Source organism: Galleria mellonella, unplaced genomic scaffold, assembly GCF_026898425.1.
Source record: "Galleria mellonella isolate WM207_F2 unplaced genomic scaffold, CSIRO_AGI_GalMel_v1 utg654, whole genome shotgun sequence".
Taxonomy (NCBI): domain Eukaryota; kingdom Metazoa; phylum Arthropoda; class Insecta; order Lepidoptera; family Pyralidae; genus Galleria; species Galleria mellonella.
This window is the reverse complement of record NW_026442139.1, coordinates 752,022-765,207: the sequence shown is the minus strand read 5'-3', so window position 1 is coordinate 765,207 and position 13,186 is coordinate 752,022. Positions and strand designations below refer to the sequence as shown.

At 34.6% G+C, this 13,186-nt stretch overlaps 2 protein-coding genes across 3 annotated transcripts in view; one reads left to right on the top strand and one right to left on the bottom strand.

Moving 5' to 3' along the window:
• LOC113510289 (uncharacterized) overlaps positions 1 to 6,724 on the top strand; it is a 27,369-nt gene extending 20,645 nt beyond the window's left edge. The window contains exon 5 of the transcript XR_008253559.1: positions 6,707 to 6,724. The gene's annotated coding sequence lies outside the window, so the exon portion shown is untranslated. The remainder of the gene's footprint in view (positions 1 to 6,706) is intronic.
• Positions 2,084 to 13,186, bottom strand: LOC113510994 (proteolipid protein 2-like). 2 transcript variants are annotated; one of them, XM_052900785.1, is made up of 4 exons: positions 13,026 to 13,186; positions 7,898 to 8,036; positions 6,749 to 7,009; positions 2,084 to 3,730 (listed from the first exon to the last, which is right to left on the bottom strand). In XM_052900785.1, the coding sequence occupies exons 2-4, from the start codon at positions 8,012 to 8,014 to the stop codon at positions 3,644 to 3,646; spliced, it is 465 nt and encodes a 154-aa protein (XP_052756745.1). In that variant the 5' UTR covers positions 8,015 to 8,036; positions 13,026 to 13,186; the 3' UTR covers positions 2,084 to 3,643. The 2 variants fall into 2 exon arrangements, with proteins under 2 accessions (XP_052756745.1, XP_052756744.1); XM_052900784.1 differs by having other exon boundaries at positions 7,898 to 8,022; positions 13,026 to 13,185.

The window sequence follows — 13,186 nt, the reverse complement described above, 5'->3', positions numbered from 1 at the left end:
TCCTTCAAACAAGCGAAGTCAGAGCATATTGGTAGAATTGGCAAGAGATTGGCTAGTTTACCTTCGGGATCTCGATTTCTGGTCTCTTGCCAAAGCTGCACAAGGGAATTTCTGTCAGTCATCTTTTCCACCATTGCGCAGGGAGGATAACTCGTTGGCTCTGAACGCCAAAGGGAAGGCCGATCTCCTTGGATCTCTCTTTGCATCAAACTCGACGTTGGATGACGGGGAGAAACTACCGCCGACCATCCCGCGTTGTAGGAGCTCTATGCCGGATGTTAAATTCACGCTAAGATCAGTGCGTAGAGCACTTCTCTCCCTTGACATCCATAAGTCGAGCGGGCCCGAATTCCTCCAATTGTGCTTAGACGTGCGCACCAGAGTTGGCTCCGGTTCTTACGCGTCTTTTTCGGCTCTGTTACTCATCAGGTATAGTCCCAAAGTTTTGGAAGACTGCTCTGGTGCATCCGATCCCTAAAAAAGGAGACCGCTCAGATCCAGCTAACTATAGGCCCATAGCTATCACTTCCTTATTCTCGAAAGTCATGGAATCAGTTATTAACCATCAACTGCTCCGGTACCTAGAGGATCGCCAGCTGATCTCAGACCGCCAGTACGGCTTTCGACGGGGACGCTCGGCTGGTGATCTTTTAGTTTATTTAACACACCGATGGGCAGTGGCAATCGAGAATAAGGGAGAGGCCTTAGCTGTTAGTCTGGATATTGCGAAAGCCTTTGATCGGTGTGGCATCGGGCACTAATCTCAAAACTACCTTCGTTTGGGTTGCCTGCGAGATTGTGCAGTTGGGTCGCCAGCTTTCTTAAGGAACGTAGCATTAAGGTCGTAGTCGACGGAGCATGCTCTGACTTAAAACCTGTGAATGCTGGTGTCCCGCAAGGCTGTGTACTATCTCCGACACTGTTTCTTCTGCATATCAATGATATGTTACAGATCAGTGATATTCATTGTTATGCGGACGACAGCACAGGAGATGCATTATACACCGGTCATGCAAAGATCTTGCGGGCACATACCGATGAGCTCCGGAACAGACTTGTGTCTGAAATCGAAACTTCACTCGATAAAGTTTCGATCTGGGGTGAACGCAATCTTGTTCACTTTAACCCTAAGAAGACACAAGTCTGCGCGTTCACCGCAAAAAAGACACCGTTCGTCGTATCACCTCACTTTCAGGGCACTTCCCTTGATAATAAGTCGAGTCTGGGGATTCTTGGCGTCGATATATCTAGCGACGTCCAGTTTTGCGGTCATCTGGAGGAAAAAGCTAAGATAGCTTCCAAAAAGTTGGGGGTGCTCAATAGGGTGAGACGGTATTTCACGCCAGAAAACCGCCTGAAACTGTATAAAGCTCAAGTGAGGCCACACATGGAATACTGTTCTCACCTGTGGGCAGGAGCGCCACAGTACCAACTCCTTCCGTTAGACCGCATTCAAAGTCGGGCAGCTCGAATTGTTGACGATCGGCGTCTTACTGTCCGGCTCGACCCACTGAAACTGCGTAGAGATGTTGCATCTCTGTGCATCTTCTACCGAATTTATCATGAGAAGAATTGTTCGGATTGATACCTGCTGCAGATTTTCACCATCGTACAACCCGCCAACTAAAATTTCATCCCAACCATCTGGACGAGTGGCGGTCCTCCACCGTGCGTTTTTCAAGGCACTTTCTTCCACGCACAACCACTCTTTGGAATCAACTTCCAGCAGCAGTATTTCCGAACCGATACGACAACATAACCTTCAAGAAAAGAGCATATTCCTTTTTAAAAGGCCGGCAGCACACCTGCAATGCCGTAGGTGTTGTGGGTGACCATGGGCGGCGGTAGTCACTTACCATCAGGTGAGCCGCATGCTCGTTTGCCCCCTGTGTTGTAAAAAAAAAAAAAAAAAAAAACATTTATTTATTTATTGATCATATTTCTAAGACAAGACTAGTCCGTGCTCTGATTTTCTCGATATTTTTGTATGGAGTCGAATCATGGACAATAAGAGCAAAGGAGCGAAAAAAGATTGATGCTCTCGAGATGTGGTGCTTGCTGAGAATTCCCTGGACATCGAATATATCTATCCTGACGCAACTCCGGATAAAAGATAGGCTCCCGACAGTCTGCTGTCGGAGGGATCTTGGATACTTCGGCCATGTTGCTCGACTACAGTCCGACAATCTGGACAAACTAATGGTTGTGGGCAAGATAGAGGGAAAAAGACCACGCGGACGATCGCCTAATCAATGGTCGGACCAAGTAACCGCCGTTACAGGACTGTCGATTGCAGCTGCCTTGCGAGAAGCTGAAGACTGTGCAAATAGGAATAACATCATAAGAGAGGCAACAGACACCTTTCAAGGACACGACCTTCAGTAAAGAGGACGAAGAGAGAGACATATTGGCGTGTAGCCTGATCGTGTGGTCCCAGCATAGAATAAGCAACCTCTCCCTTTCCCGTGGGTGTCGTAAGGCGACTAAGGGAGGGCGAGAGATGGGTAGCAGCGTCCCTTTTAAAACATCTCTAAATCCTGATTGCGGTTGTCAGTCCGCTTGCCAAGCGCGGCAACTACTGGCAAAACCTCCCAAGGGGGAGGCTTATGTTCAGCAGTGGATAGTTAAAGGCCGATATGATGCTTAGTGATAAAATTACAAAAAAATGTTTGGTACAGAAGGCGGATTTAATGCTTTATAGCATTCTCTTCCAATCAGTCTATATTGTCCATTCCTTTAGTGTAAATCAATTTTATAACCGTAAATTGACAACTGAAATTAATCCAGATTTTACCAGAGGAAGACTTTGTACAAAAGTCGATTGCTTGGGTACCTCTGTCCCATTCGTGTTTCAACCGTGAAGCAGTTGTGTTTGCATGGCTGTGTTTCGGTTTGAAAGGTGGGATATGGCGTAAATTTACAGGGTATAGAGGAATAACACCTGAGTCCTCAGGAATGGCAACGCATGGGGGAAACAGTACACTCTGTTATGTCCATGGTACTGCTCATGTCTTGTCATGTACTTTCCATCAGGTGGGCCGTCAGCTTGTTTGCCATCCTAAGTTGTATAAAAAAAAATCCATATTGTGTTGCCCTTTGCAACCAACTATATCAAAAAGACTGAAATTACATGAAATATATTTCTGACTCTTTCTCTACAAATGAATGGCACAGATGGTGGTATAAAGTCACCTTTAACTTTTTTATTTTTTATTTAACAAAACTATTAGCCCTGCTATTGAAGACAAATATAATATTTTATTATTTCGTATAAACGTTATGAATTCAGATCAATAGCCACGCGGATCCATATTTCCTATCGTCCTTGATAAACTTAACTATAATATTTATCATCAACACATTGCAATATTATGCGACAATCAACAAAACTAATCAGTCGAGAAACTTACGCTTTGAATTAGTACACATAGAGCAGTGATTGTCAACCTTTTTTTTTTGTTGCGGCACATATTTAACGATTTCAAAATTTGGCGGCACACAAAAAAAAAAGATAAAAATGATTTACTTATTACAACACACTGCGTAAATAGTTTATGACAAAAATTTTAAATACTTGCAAAATTTGGCGGCACACAAGTGCCGCGGCACAGTGGTTGAGAATCACTGACATAGAGTAAGGCACTCATTGAGCCGGCAGACCTCTTCTCCAACCCTTGTATTTTAAGTAACCGTCGAGTCCATACGCGATAATGGCACACAGTCCGAAAAACTGTAAAGAAAATAATATAAGACTTGAATTATTATTATTTTAAGTCTTACATTGTTGTATTCTATATAATGGGCATTGATAGGGGGGAAAGGGATTGTTAGTACTGAGTATTGCTAGCAATGAGTCAGTTAGACCCATTGCTAGCAATACTCAGGTCGACCTCAATACGAATCCAGCAGCATGGAGTACAGATAAAAATATACATATAAAGGTACAAAAGGCGGCCTTATCGCTAGGGCGATCTCTCACAATCTCTTCTATATGTGTTATGTAGGACTTACGTTCGTAAGAATCAAATCATTATGGTTGTTATTTTCCCAGAATTACACATATTATCATCCACGTCATATTTATTTATTTATTTATAGGATCACCAACATAAGATACAGCTAAACATTTCAATACAATACACTGGTAGATTAGATCTAACTGTTCTTACATTTATAGGCGACCACAGCGTGCCTTGTGTTTGATAAACATTAAAATAGAATTAAATTATTAAATGTCATTAAATAAGTAAAGATATTAACAACATGAATAATAATATAATATAAATAATGGAAATTGTAATTAAATTATTATAAATTATAAATAAATATAATGTAATGGCGAGGTACATCAACATTTTAATTTAGCCATGAACACAGTGACTATCGTTGTGAATATCAAGTTCAGGCTTGGTTTTTACAATACAAATTAAATAACCACATTATACATTAGTAATATATTATGACACAAATAAACTGTATGTTAACATATTTTTGTTAACATCAATACAACAATTACATCATTGTAATTATTATAGTTTTATTCATTGATTAAATTTAAGAACTCTATTCTATTCAAGAGCGCAGTTCACGGCTGTGTCGCGAGCAACACTACATTGTGACTTTTTCGTGATTAGGGGAGTGGCAGGCTTATGGTGGCCCTGGTTAGCTTGAAAACCATCACGGTTAAGAATTAACAATGCTTTCCAGGGGGAATGGTGTGGAGGTTGATTTTTTTTATATTAATTCTTTATTTATTGTTACCTGCACTTTTACAGATGATTCAATTATTAAGTAAGAAAAATAATTAATTTTAACATTATGTATATGTATGTATGTATGTATGTATGTATGTATGTATATATATATATATATATATATATATATATATATATATATATATATATATATATATATATATATACACACACACCTATCCCCCGATTTACACGGTAGATACGTTCCTGAGAAAAACGTGTAAATTGAAAATTAAAAATTTTTAAGTCAAAACCGTGTAAATCGAAAAGCTTGCAGAAAATGCATAATTTTGCTATTTAACAGTTGTGATTTCTTCAATATTTTTAGGTGTACACAGAAATAAAAATAAAATGCATTGACAGGTTAAAATATGTAATATATTACGGAAACACTGTTTTTTTATTTAATTACAATACATTAAACAGAAGAACAAAAATTAAAACCAAAGGTGTTTTATTATCCTTCATCACTATCAGAAATTACTCTTATTCTTTTTTTCGGAATCGAAAGGTTGGAATTCACTTTCATCACTCGAAGTTATTTGTGCTGATTCGATGTTTAAAGCAGAAATATTTACATTCTGAGAGGTGGTAATAAAATCGGTTATTAACAATCGCTTCGAATTTTTTGTAAGATCTGTGTGAAAATACTCGTGGTATTGCCAGCTGCAACACTCTTTCTAATTGTGTTTTCATTTGTTCTAATAGTTCTTATTGTAGCTTCGTTCATGTTATATGATTTTGCAACATCTACTACTCTATCTCCCTTTCGTAAGCGATCCAAAATTTCGATTTTAGTTTTTAAAGAAATAACTTTTCTTTTAACTTCTTTCGACATTATAAGCCTATAATTTTTTTTTTAATTTATGTTAATTTATAAAAATCTTAATTATGCACTCACTTGTAATTTACGAATATGAAAAATTAAATCTTTCTGACACTGTGAAACTTTCACTCAAATACAATTTTCCGTAGATAAAACTTTAATTTTATGCGAAGAAATACAGACACAGTGTGCATGTGCAGCAAGTCAGCACATAAGTTCGGGATTCCCCGTGAAATGTGTACACAGCGCACGTGTTCAAAGACAGTAGCATTTAGTAGAGTGCGATAAAAACAAAAAAAAAACTTATTTGGAAAACCGTGTAAAAGCGAAAACGTGTTAAACAAGTACCGTGTAAATCGGGGGATAGGTGTATATATATATATATATATATATATATATATATATATATATATATATATATGTATGTGTGTATTATTTTTTACAGATCTATTTTTTTAACGCGCCACCTACCTATTAATTCTTTAATTCCTTCTACCCAAAGGTTGTCTGGAAGAGATTGCTTAGCAATAAGACCGCCTTTTGTACTACACTATACTTTATGAAAATTGTTCAACAAATCCTGTTATGTTGGTGCAATTAAGTGTTAAAAAAATAAATAAATAACAGATTACGATTATATTTTAAATTTACATAATAAAATATCAATTTCTTACTATATAGTGCAATGGAATATGATAATTATTTCAACCTTGAAGCAGTTGTGTTTGCATGGCTGTGTTTCAGTTTGAAGGGTAGGATATGGCGTGAATTTACAGGGTACAGAGGAATAACACCTGAGTCCTCAGGAATGGCAACGCATGGCGGTATCATGGGCGAGATAATATACTCTGTTGTCTATGGTACTGCTCATGTCTATAGGCGACGGTTACCACTTTCCATCAGGTGGACCGTCAGCTTCTTTGCCATTCTAAGTTGTATAAATAAAAAAAAAAAAAAAAAAATATATATATATATATATATATATATATATATATATATATATATATATAGGATATATTGCTAACATTGGGACTTTTAGACCCCATTACTAACAATCTCTTTCCCCCTGTAAAATAGTTTTAATAAACGCTAATACAATTAATATAATTGTTTTTTTTTTTAATAGAACAAGATATAAATTAAAAAAATATAAAAGAACAATACTCACCCCAACTGCGTATCCAACGCTTTCGCCGATAGCTGTGGCGAATATTGAGAAACATATATATGCCAGTGCCACTATGCTGCAGTAGAAGAACTCCAGCTTTAGCCACGGCCAGCGGTCGTACTTTTCAACAAAGTGGAACATGTACATGACTAGTATGAATATGGTCACGACGTTGGCAATCCAGTACAGAATATTGAAGAATATAGCAGAGAACCACGCCCAGGACACTTTTATGCAGATGAAACCGATCGTGTTGCATATCTGAAATGGAAATTCATTTGTTCGTAACTCTACCATTATTTTTACACATTCATAAATGTGAAAGTTAATGATAACATTTGTTACTCTTTCATATAAGACTTTTTTTTTATACAACTTAGAATGGCAAACAAGCTAACGGCCCACCTGATGGAAAGTGATAATTGTCTTCTATACACATGAGCAGTACCATGGACATAACAGAGTATACTGTTTCGCTCATGATACCCCCATGCGTTGCCATTCCTGAGGACTCAGGTGTTATTCCTCTGTACCCTGTAAATTCACGCCATATCCCACCATTCAAACCAAAACACAGTTATGCAAACACAACTGCTTCACGGTTGAAACACGAATGGGAGAGAGGTACCCAAGCAAATGACTTTTGTACAAAGTCTCCCTCTGGTAAGTACTACTAAACAAGTTTGGATAAAATTCAGTACATAACTAGATTATATTCTACGTGGAACATGAAGTACTTTAGGTATGATTTCAGAGTTGAGTGACCATCAGGGATAACACATTACAAGTTAAAGATTTGTATTTTTAAACACATAAATTTGTTTTAATAAACAAATTCACTTTTATATTAAAAATAGATTTGCACACCATGTATGGTAAAATATGGAGACACAATATGTATCATCTGTAAAACCCATATTTGAACAAATAAACTATTTTTTTTTTATTTCAGCCCTTGACTGTCCACTGCTGAACATTAGCCTTCCCCATAAAGGGAGTTTTGCCAGTAGTCGCCATGCTTGGCAGGCGGGTTGGCAACCACAGTTAGGCTTTTACATACATTTTAAGAGGGACACTGTTGCCCAACCCTCTACCATTTGCTCCCTATTATTATTACATTTATAATATTAGTAAGGATTGACAACTTACCAGTTGAACAATCTTAAGTAGTCCAGGCAGAGTTTTCACATAGTTCTTGTCGAACCTCAACACTTTTGGTGATGGAGGGGGTGGCGAGCTTTGAGTGTTGCCATAGTTGTCAAACATAGTTACAGCTAGAGCAGACAATCTATTATGAAAATAGGTACATATGAACAACAAAAAAATATGTAATTTTGCCAAGATTATTTGTCTAACGATAATGTCTGTAGGTGGCATAAACCACCAACAAATACATTCTCAAAGAGGGTTGACATCAGGCAGGCGGCCGGTCATACAACTATAAGCCAAATCTTTTTGTAATATAGATAAAAAAACATATTACGCTGACCACAAATAATAATTGGGATAAGGGTAGGAAGATGATGATGATTTAAGACAAATAATAATAATATATATGTATCGTCGATTAGTATAAAAAATAAAAAAAAAATCATCATTAAATTAAAACAAACAAGCACAAACACAACTAACTTTTTTCCTTGAAAAATTCCTGTAGCGCATAATAACTCTTTGCGATTAAATATTTTTTTAGAGCTATTTTAAACTTTTTAGAATCATCCTCACCTTTTAAGTTAATTGGTATTTTATTGTAAATTTTTATTGACATTGCGTAAGGGCCAGAATGGAATAACTGTAGCTTCGAGAATGGTCTTGCTAATCTACATTGCGGTCGCAATGCCTGAGGGCGGGTATATTGTGGAAATAGGTGCATATTACATTTAACAAAACGACACGCTTCTAATATGTACATTGACGGTAAAGTTAAAATTTTATATTTAATAAAGTATGGTTTGCAAGTTTCCCTGTTATCTATGTTAGCAATTATTCTGAGACATCGTTTTTGCAATTTAAAAAGATCAATCACGTTTGTACTATTACCCCACATCAATATGCCGTACTGGAGCAAAGAGTGGGCATATGCATAATAGGCGCACATGGCTGTCTTGGTATCAGAAGATATCTTTAGTTGGTGTAGTGCATAAGTGAATCTAGACAGCTTGGTAGCCACACTCTGCACATGCGCTTTCCAATTAATATTCGAATCTACATTTACACCTAATAGTGAATATTTCTCTACGCAATCTATTTTAATATTATTGAAAGAGTAGTTAATTTGCAGCGGGTTCTTTTGGAATGGACTGAAAACCATTAATTTAGTTTTATTAAAATTTACTTTTAAATTATGTGAGTGTAACCAGCTCACTATTTTTAACATACTACCATCCAGTGTACTTTATAGGTTTAGGTTATTTTTACAGAAAACAACAACAGAAACGTCATCTGCAAACAATGTGCAGGGGCTGTCTATCACTTCAGGCAAATCATTTATGAATATTAAAAATAATATACATCCGAGGACGCTTCCTTGAGGTATTGAATTTATTAATTTTGAATGTTGAGATCTTACTGTTTTTATTTTTCCAGTTTGATTATTTACATGGTCTATTTGTACATATTGGGATCGATTTGTGAGATAAGAGGTAAACCATTTATAAGCGGGACCTCTTACTCCTATGTTGTATAATTTTTTCAATAACGTTTTGTATTGGACGCAGTCATAAGCCTTACTCATATCGAGCAAAATGCCTACGGCATATTCTTTGTTGTTTATGATATTAATTATTTCGTTAATATACTTGAAGACTGCTAATGAAGTTGACCGATTTTTCCTAAAACCATACTGATGCTCGCTGAAGATATTGTATTTTTCGCAAAATGAATATAGACGGTCACACATTGCAGTTTCAAATATTTTTGAAAACGTTGGTAACAAAGAAATGGGACGATAATTATTTATATCTAATTTTTCACCTTTTTTATAAATTGGTTTGATTAGGGAGATTTTCAGAGGGTCTGGGACTATACCTTCTGTAAATGACTGGTTAATAAGTAAGGTTAAAATAGGCGTCAATTCTTCAGCACATTTTTTAATTAAGACAGGTGGAAACTCATCGTAGCCATAGCTACGCTTATTTTTTAGTTTTTTTATAATAGTTTGAATTTCTTTTAAGTCCACCGGTTTGAGATACATAGAGTTTTCGATGGTGCTACTCATACATTTATTTAATTGTAATGGCTGACTTTGGTTTACATTATCATTTCCAATAGAAGCAAAAAACTGATTAAATGAGTTTGCTATTTTTGTGGGATTGTCTGTGATATTATTTTCAATTTTTAATTTTATATTTTTTTTAATATTTCGAATACTTTTATTTGTATTTTCCCTAACTATAGACCACATTGTTTTAATTTTATTTTCAGATTTCTTTATTCTTTGAATATTTTGAAACTTTTTTGATAATTTAACTGATTTTTTCAAAATTTTTTCATATTGTTTGTAATTTTGATTTAAAATAGGACTATCAATTTTACAAATAAATTTTTTTAACAAACGTTTATTTTTACATGATGTTTTTATTCCTTTCGTTAACCAAGATTTATTTTTCTTATTTTTAATTGCTATTGTAATTTTAGGTATACATTTATTTAATATTTCCTGTAATGTTTCTATAAATATACTATAATTTTGATGTATATTTTTATTTATATCGATTATTTTGTTCCATTTAACATTACTTAGTTCAAATTTAAATTTTTGTATATTTTTTTCATTGAATATCCTTTTATCTAAGTACCAACATTTTTTTATTTTATTTTTATCTGTCGGTATAGTCATTAATATACCTTTATGATCTGAGAAACCATATTCATGAATTTTTAACTGGAAATTACTTTTATGGAAATTTGCAAAAATGAGGTCTATACATGTAGAACTTTTGTTCGTTATTCTGGTAGGCTCATTCACATATTGATGGAAGTCCGAACACCTCATAAGATCTAATAGATAATTAGATGAAGATGATTCTAAAATATTTATATTGAAATCTCCTCCTATAACTACATTCCTTTTATTATATTTTATTTGTAACAACTGTAAGAGATCTTCCAGTGATTTATAGAATATCTCTGGCATTCTGTTTTTATTTGGCCAATATAAATTAATTAATATTAAGTTCATTTTAGGTATCTCTATTCCACTTAACTCAATAATTGACTCAATAGACAAATCCACAACATCCTTAAGCTCCTTACACTCTATATCTTCTTTCAGTAAGATACATACTCCTCCTCCTTCTTGGTTACTCCGACAGTATGCTGAAACCAACTTAAAACCATCCATATGTAGTAAGTCCAATTTTCTTTCCGTGATCCAAGTTTCTGATAGGCAGAGAGCTTGTAAATTTCCATCTTCCTCGATTGCGGCTTCCAGTAAATGTTTTTTATTTTTTATGCTTCTTATATTTTGGTATAATATATTGAATTTATTTTCGAAATGTTTTTTGCATAGAAGATGTTTCAGGATTACTTGCAGATAAGGAGAGTCTGGCGGTTGCTTCATTGTTTAATTTCCGATTATTTTTTTGTTTTAGGTCAATTGAACTAGTATTAAGTGTATTAAGTGTATTATATTCTCTACCATCGATTATTAGCTTATTATTTATAATATTTGCTCGATGACCATTACGTCGAGCATCAATAAGGATTTCTATATATTTTTTCCTATTTTGTAGCATCTCGTCATCTAAAAATTCAGATATAGACAGACCAGTGTGCTTGAAAAGACGTCTATTTTGAAGTATATGTTTGGTTATATTTTTACTTAACAATTCGATTACTACTGGTCTTGCATGGTTTTTTCTTCCGATTCTCTTTATGTCTTCAATATAGGTAGTTACATTTATATTCAATATTTCGTGAAATATATATACAATTCGGTCAAATAATTCATTATAGTTTTCCCATTCTTGTTCACTAAGACCATAAAGGACTACTTTCTTTTTTATATCGGTTATATTACTTTCAGATTGCGAGAAATTTAAATTACACTTTGCAATTTGTTCCTGTATTTCTTGTAGTTGTTTACAAAGTTTTGTATTTTCTGCTTCCAGTTTAATTATCGTTTTGTTCATTTTATTAATATCTTTTTTGAGGCTATCCTGTTCGCTTGATAAAAGACTTGTAGTTTTTGTTAACTCTAATTTCAATTTTGAGATTTCACAGGTAGTTACTGAGATTATTGTTGACCTTATATCACTCAATAAAGATTGTTTTATTTTTTCTAACTTCGTATCCAGAAGTACACTCAAGTCTGTCGAATTCACTGTAAGATTGGTAGATTCGGCTGGATTTTTCGTATGGTATAATGCTAAGTTACTTTGTTTTTGAATATTTTCAGCTTCCAGTGTATCTCCTAATATACTAAGATCCACATCCGAGCATGATGATACATTTATACGATTACATTTCTTCCTTGTTGTGACGAAATCCTCACCAAACTCAGAGGTTTCCTTCAAGGATACGTTGGAATGCAATGATCTAATAGGAGTATTTGTGTTGTCTGTTTTTGGCTTTTGACAACGGCATATTTGACAACTCCAAGATGCCTTGTGTTCCTTAGTCATTGTATTTAGGAATCTTTGAATAGAAACATTGGAACATTCGAGGTCATAATTCTTTTTGCGTAAAATACATTCATCAATCTTTTCATACACACTCACCAGTTATGGGTACTTTTAATTTGCCCCTTCTTCAGCACATCGCCTATTTGGTCAACATATGTCCATCTAGGGTGGCCCCTACCGACATCTCCATTCATTCTTGCTCGATAAATCTCTTTCGTAATTCTTCTTTCATCCATCCTCTCCAAATGACCAAACTAATGCAACATTCCTTTTATGTGTGAATAAATAATGTTAAACAAATAACTCGATCACTAAATCTAAAACCATTTTATTGAATCTTATTTGTACTAATGTGTTTTCTGTAATTTCCAATATCCAGTGCTACAAGCGAAACTTAAACAATTATTAATTAGACTCAAAAAACTCAGAATATAGCGTAGGCACCAATGTGATTTTCTCTAAGTATGCTGTTTGTAGAATAATCAACTTACAACTGGCAGTAATTATGATAAAAAAAAGAGGATCAATATGCAATAATTGTTTCAAATTTATACCAAATTTGTCAGTATAATATTTATTATTATAAAATTCTTTGAATACACAGCTGGTGTACGGGTTTCAATAATTCTACAAAATTAATTCATAATTTATACCTTTAGAAATTAAGCACCAGCAACACTACGTTGATTTGTCGTTATTTTCCTGTTCTTCGATATATTAAAAATAGGTATTTTTATTACAATAGTGTTGAAAGTGAGCAATTAAATACAATTAGAAATAAACGAAACCACAGACCAAGTAATCACTATAGATT

What these genes read in the sequence shown, in the direction of transcription:
- LOC113510994 (XM_052900785.1), bottom strand. Translation starts at nt 8,014, where the DNA reads ATGTTTGACAACTATGGCAACACTCAAAGCTCGCCACCCCCTCCATCA. An exon ending in TACTTAAGATTGTTCAACTG is followed by an intron (nt 7,010 to 7,897) that starts GTAAGTTGTCAA and finishes TTTCCATTTCAG; the next exon opens with ATATGCAACACGATCGGTTT. An exon ending in GCGTTGGATACGCAGTTGGG is followed by an intron (nt 3,731 to 6,748) that starts GTGAGTATTGTT and finishes TTTTCTTTACAG; the next exon opens with TTTTTCGGACTGTGTGCCAT.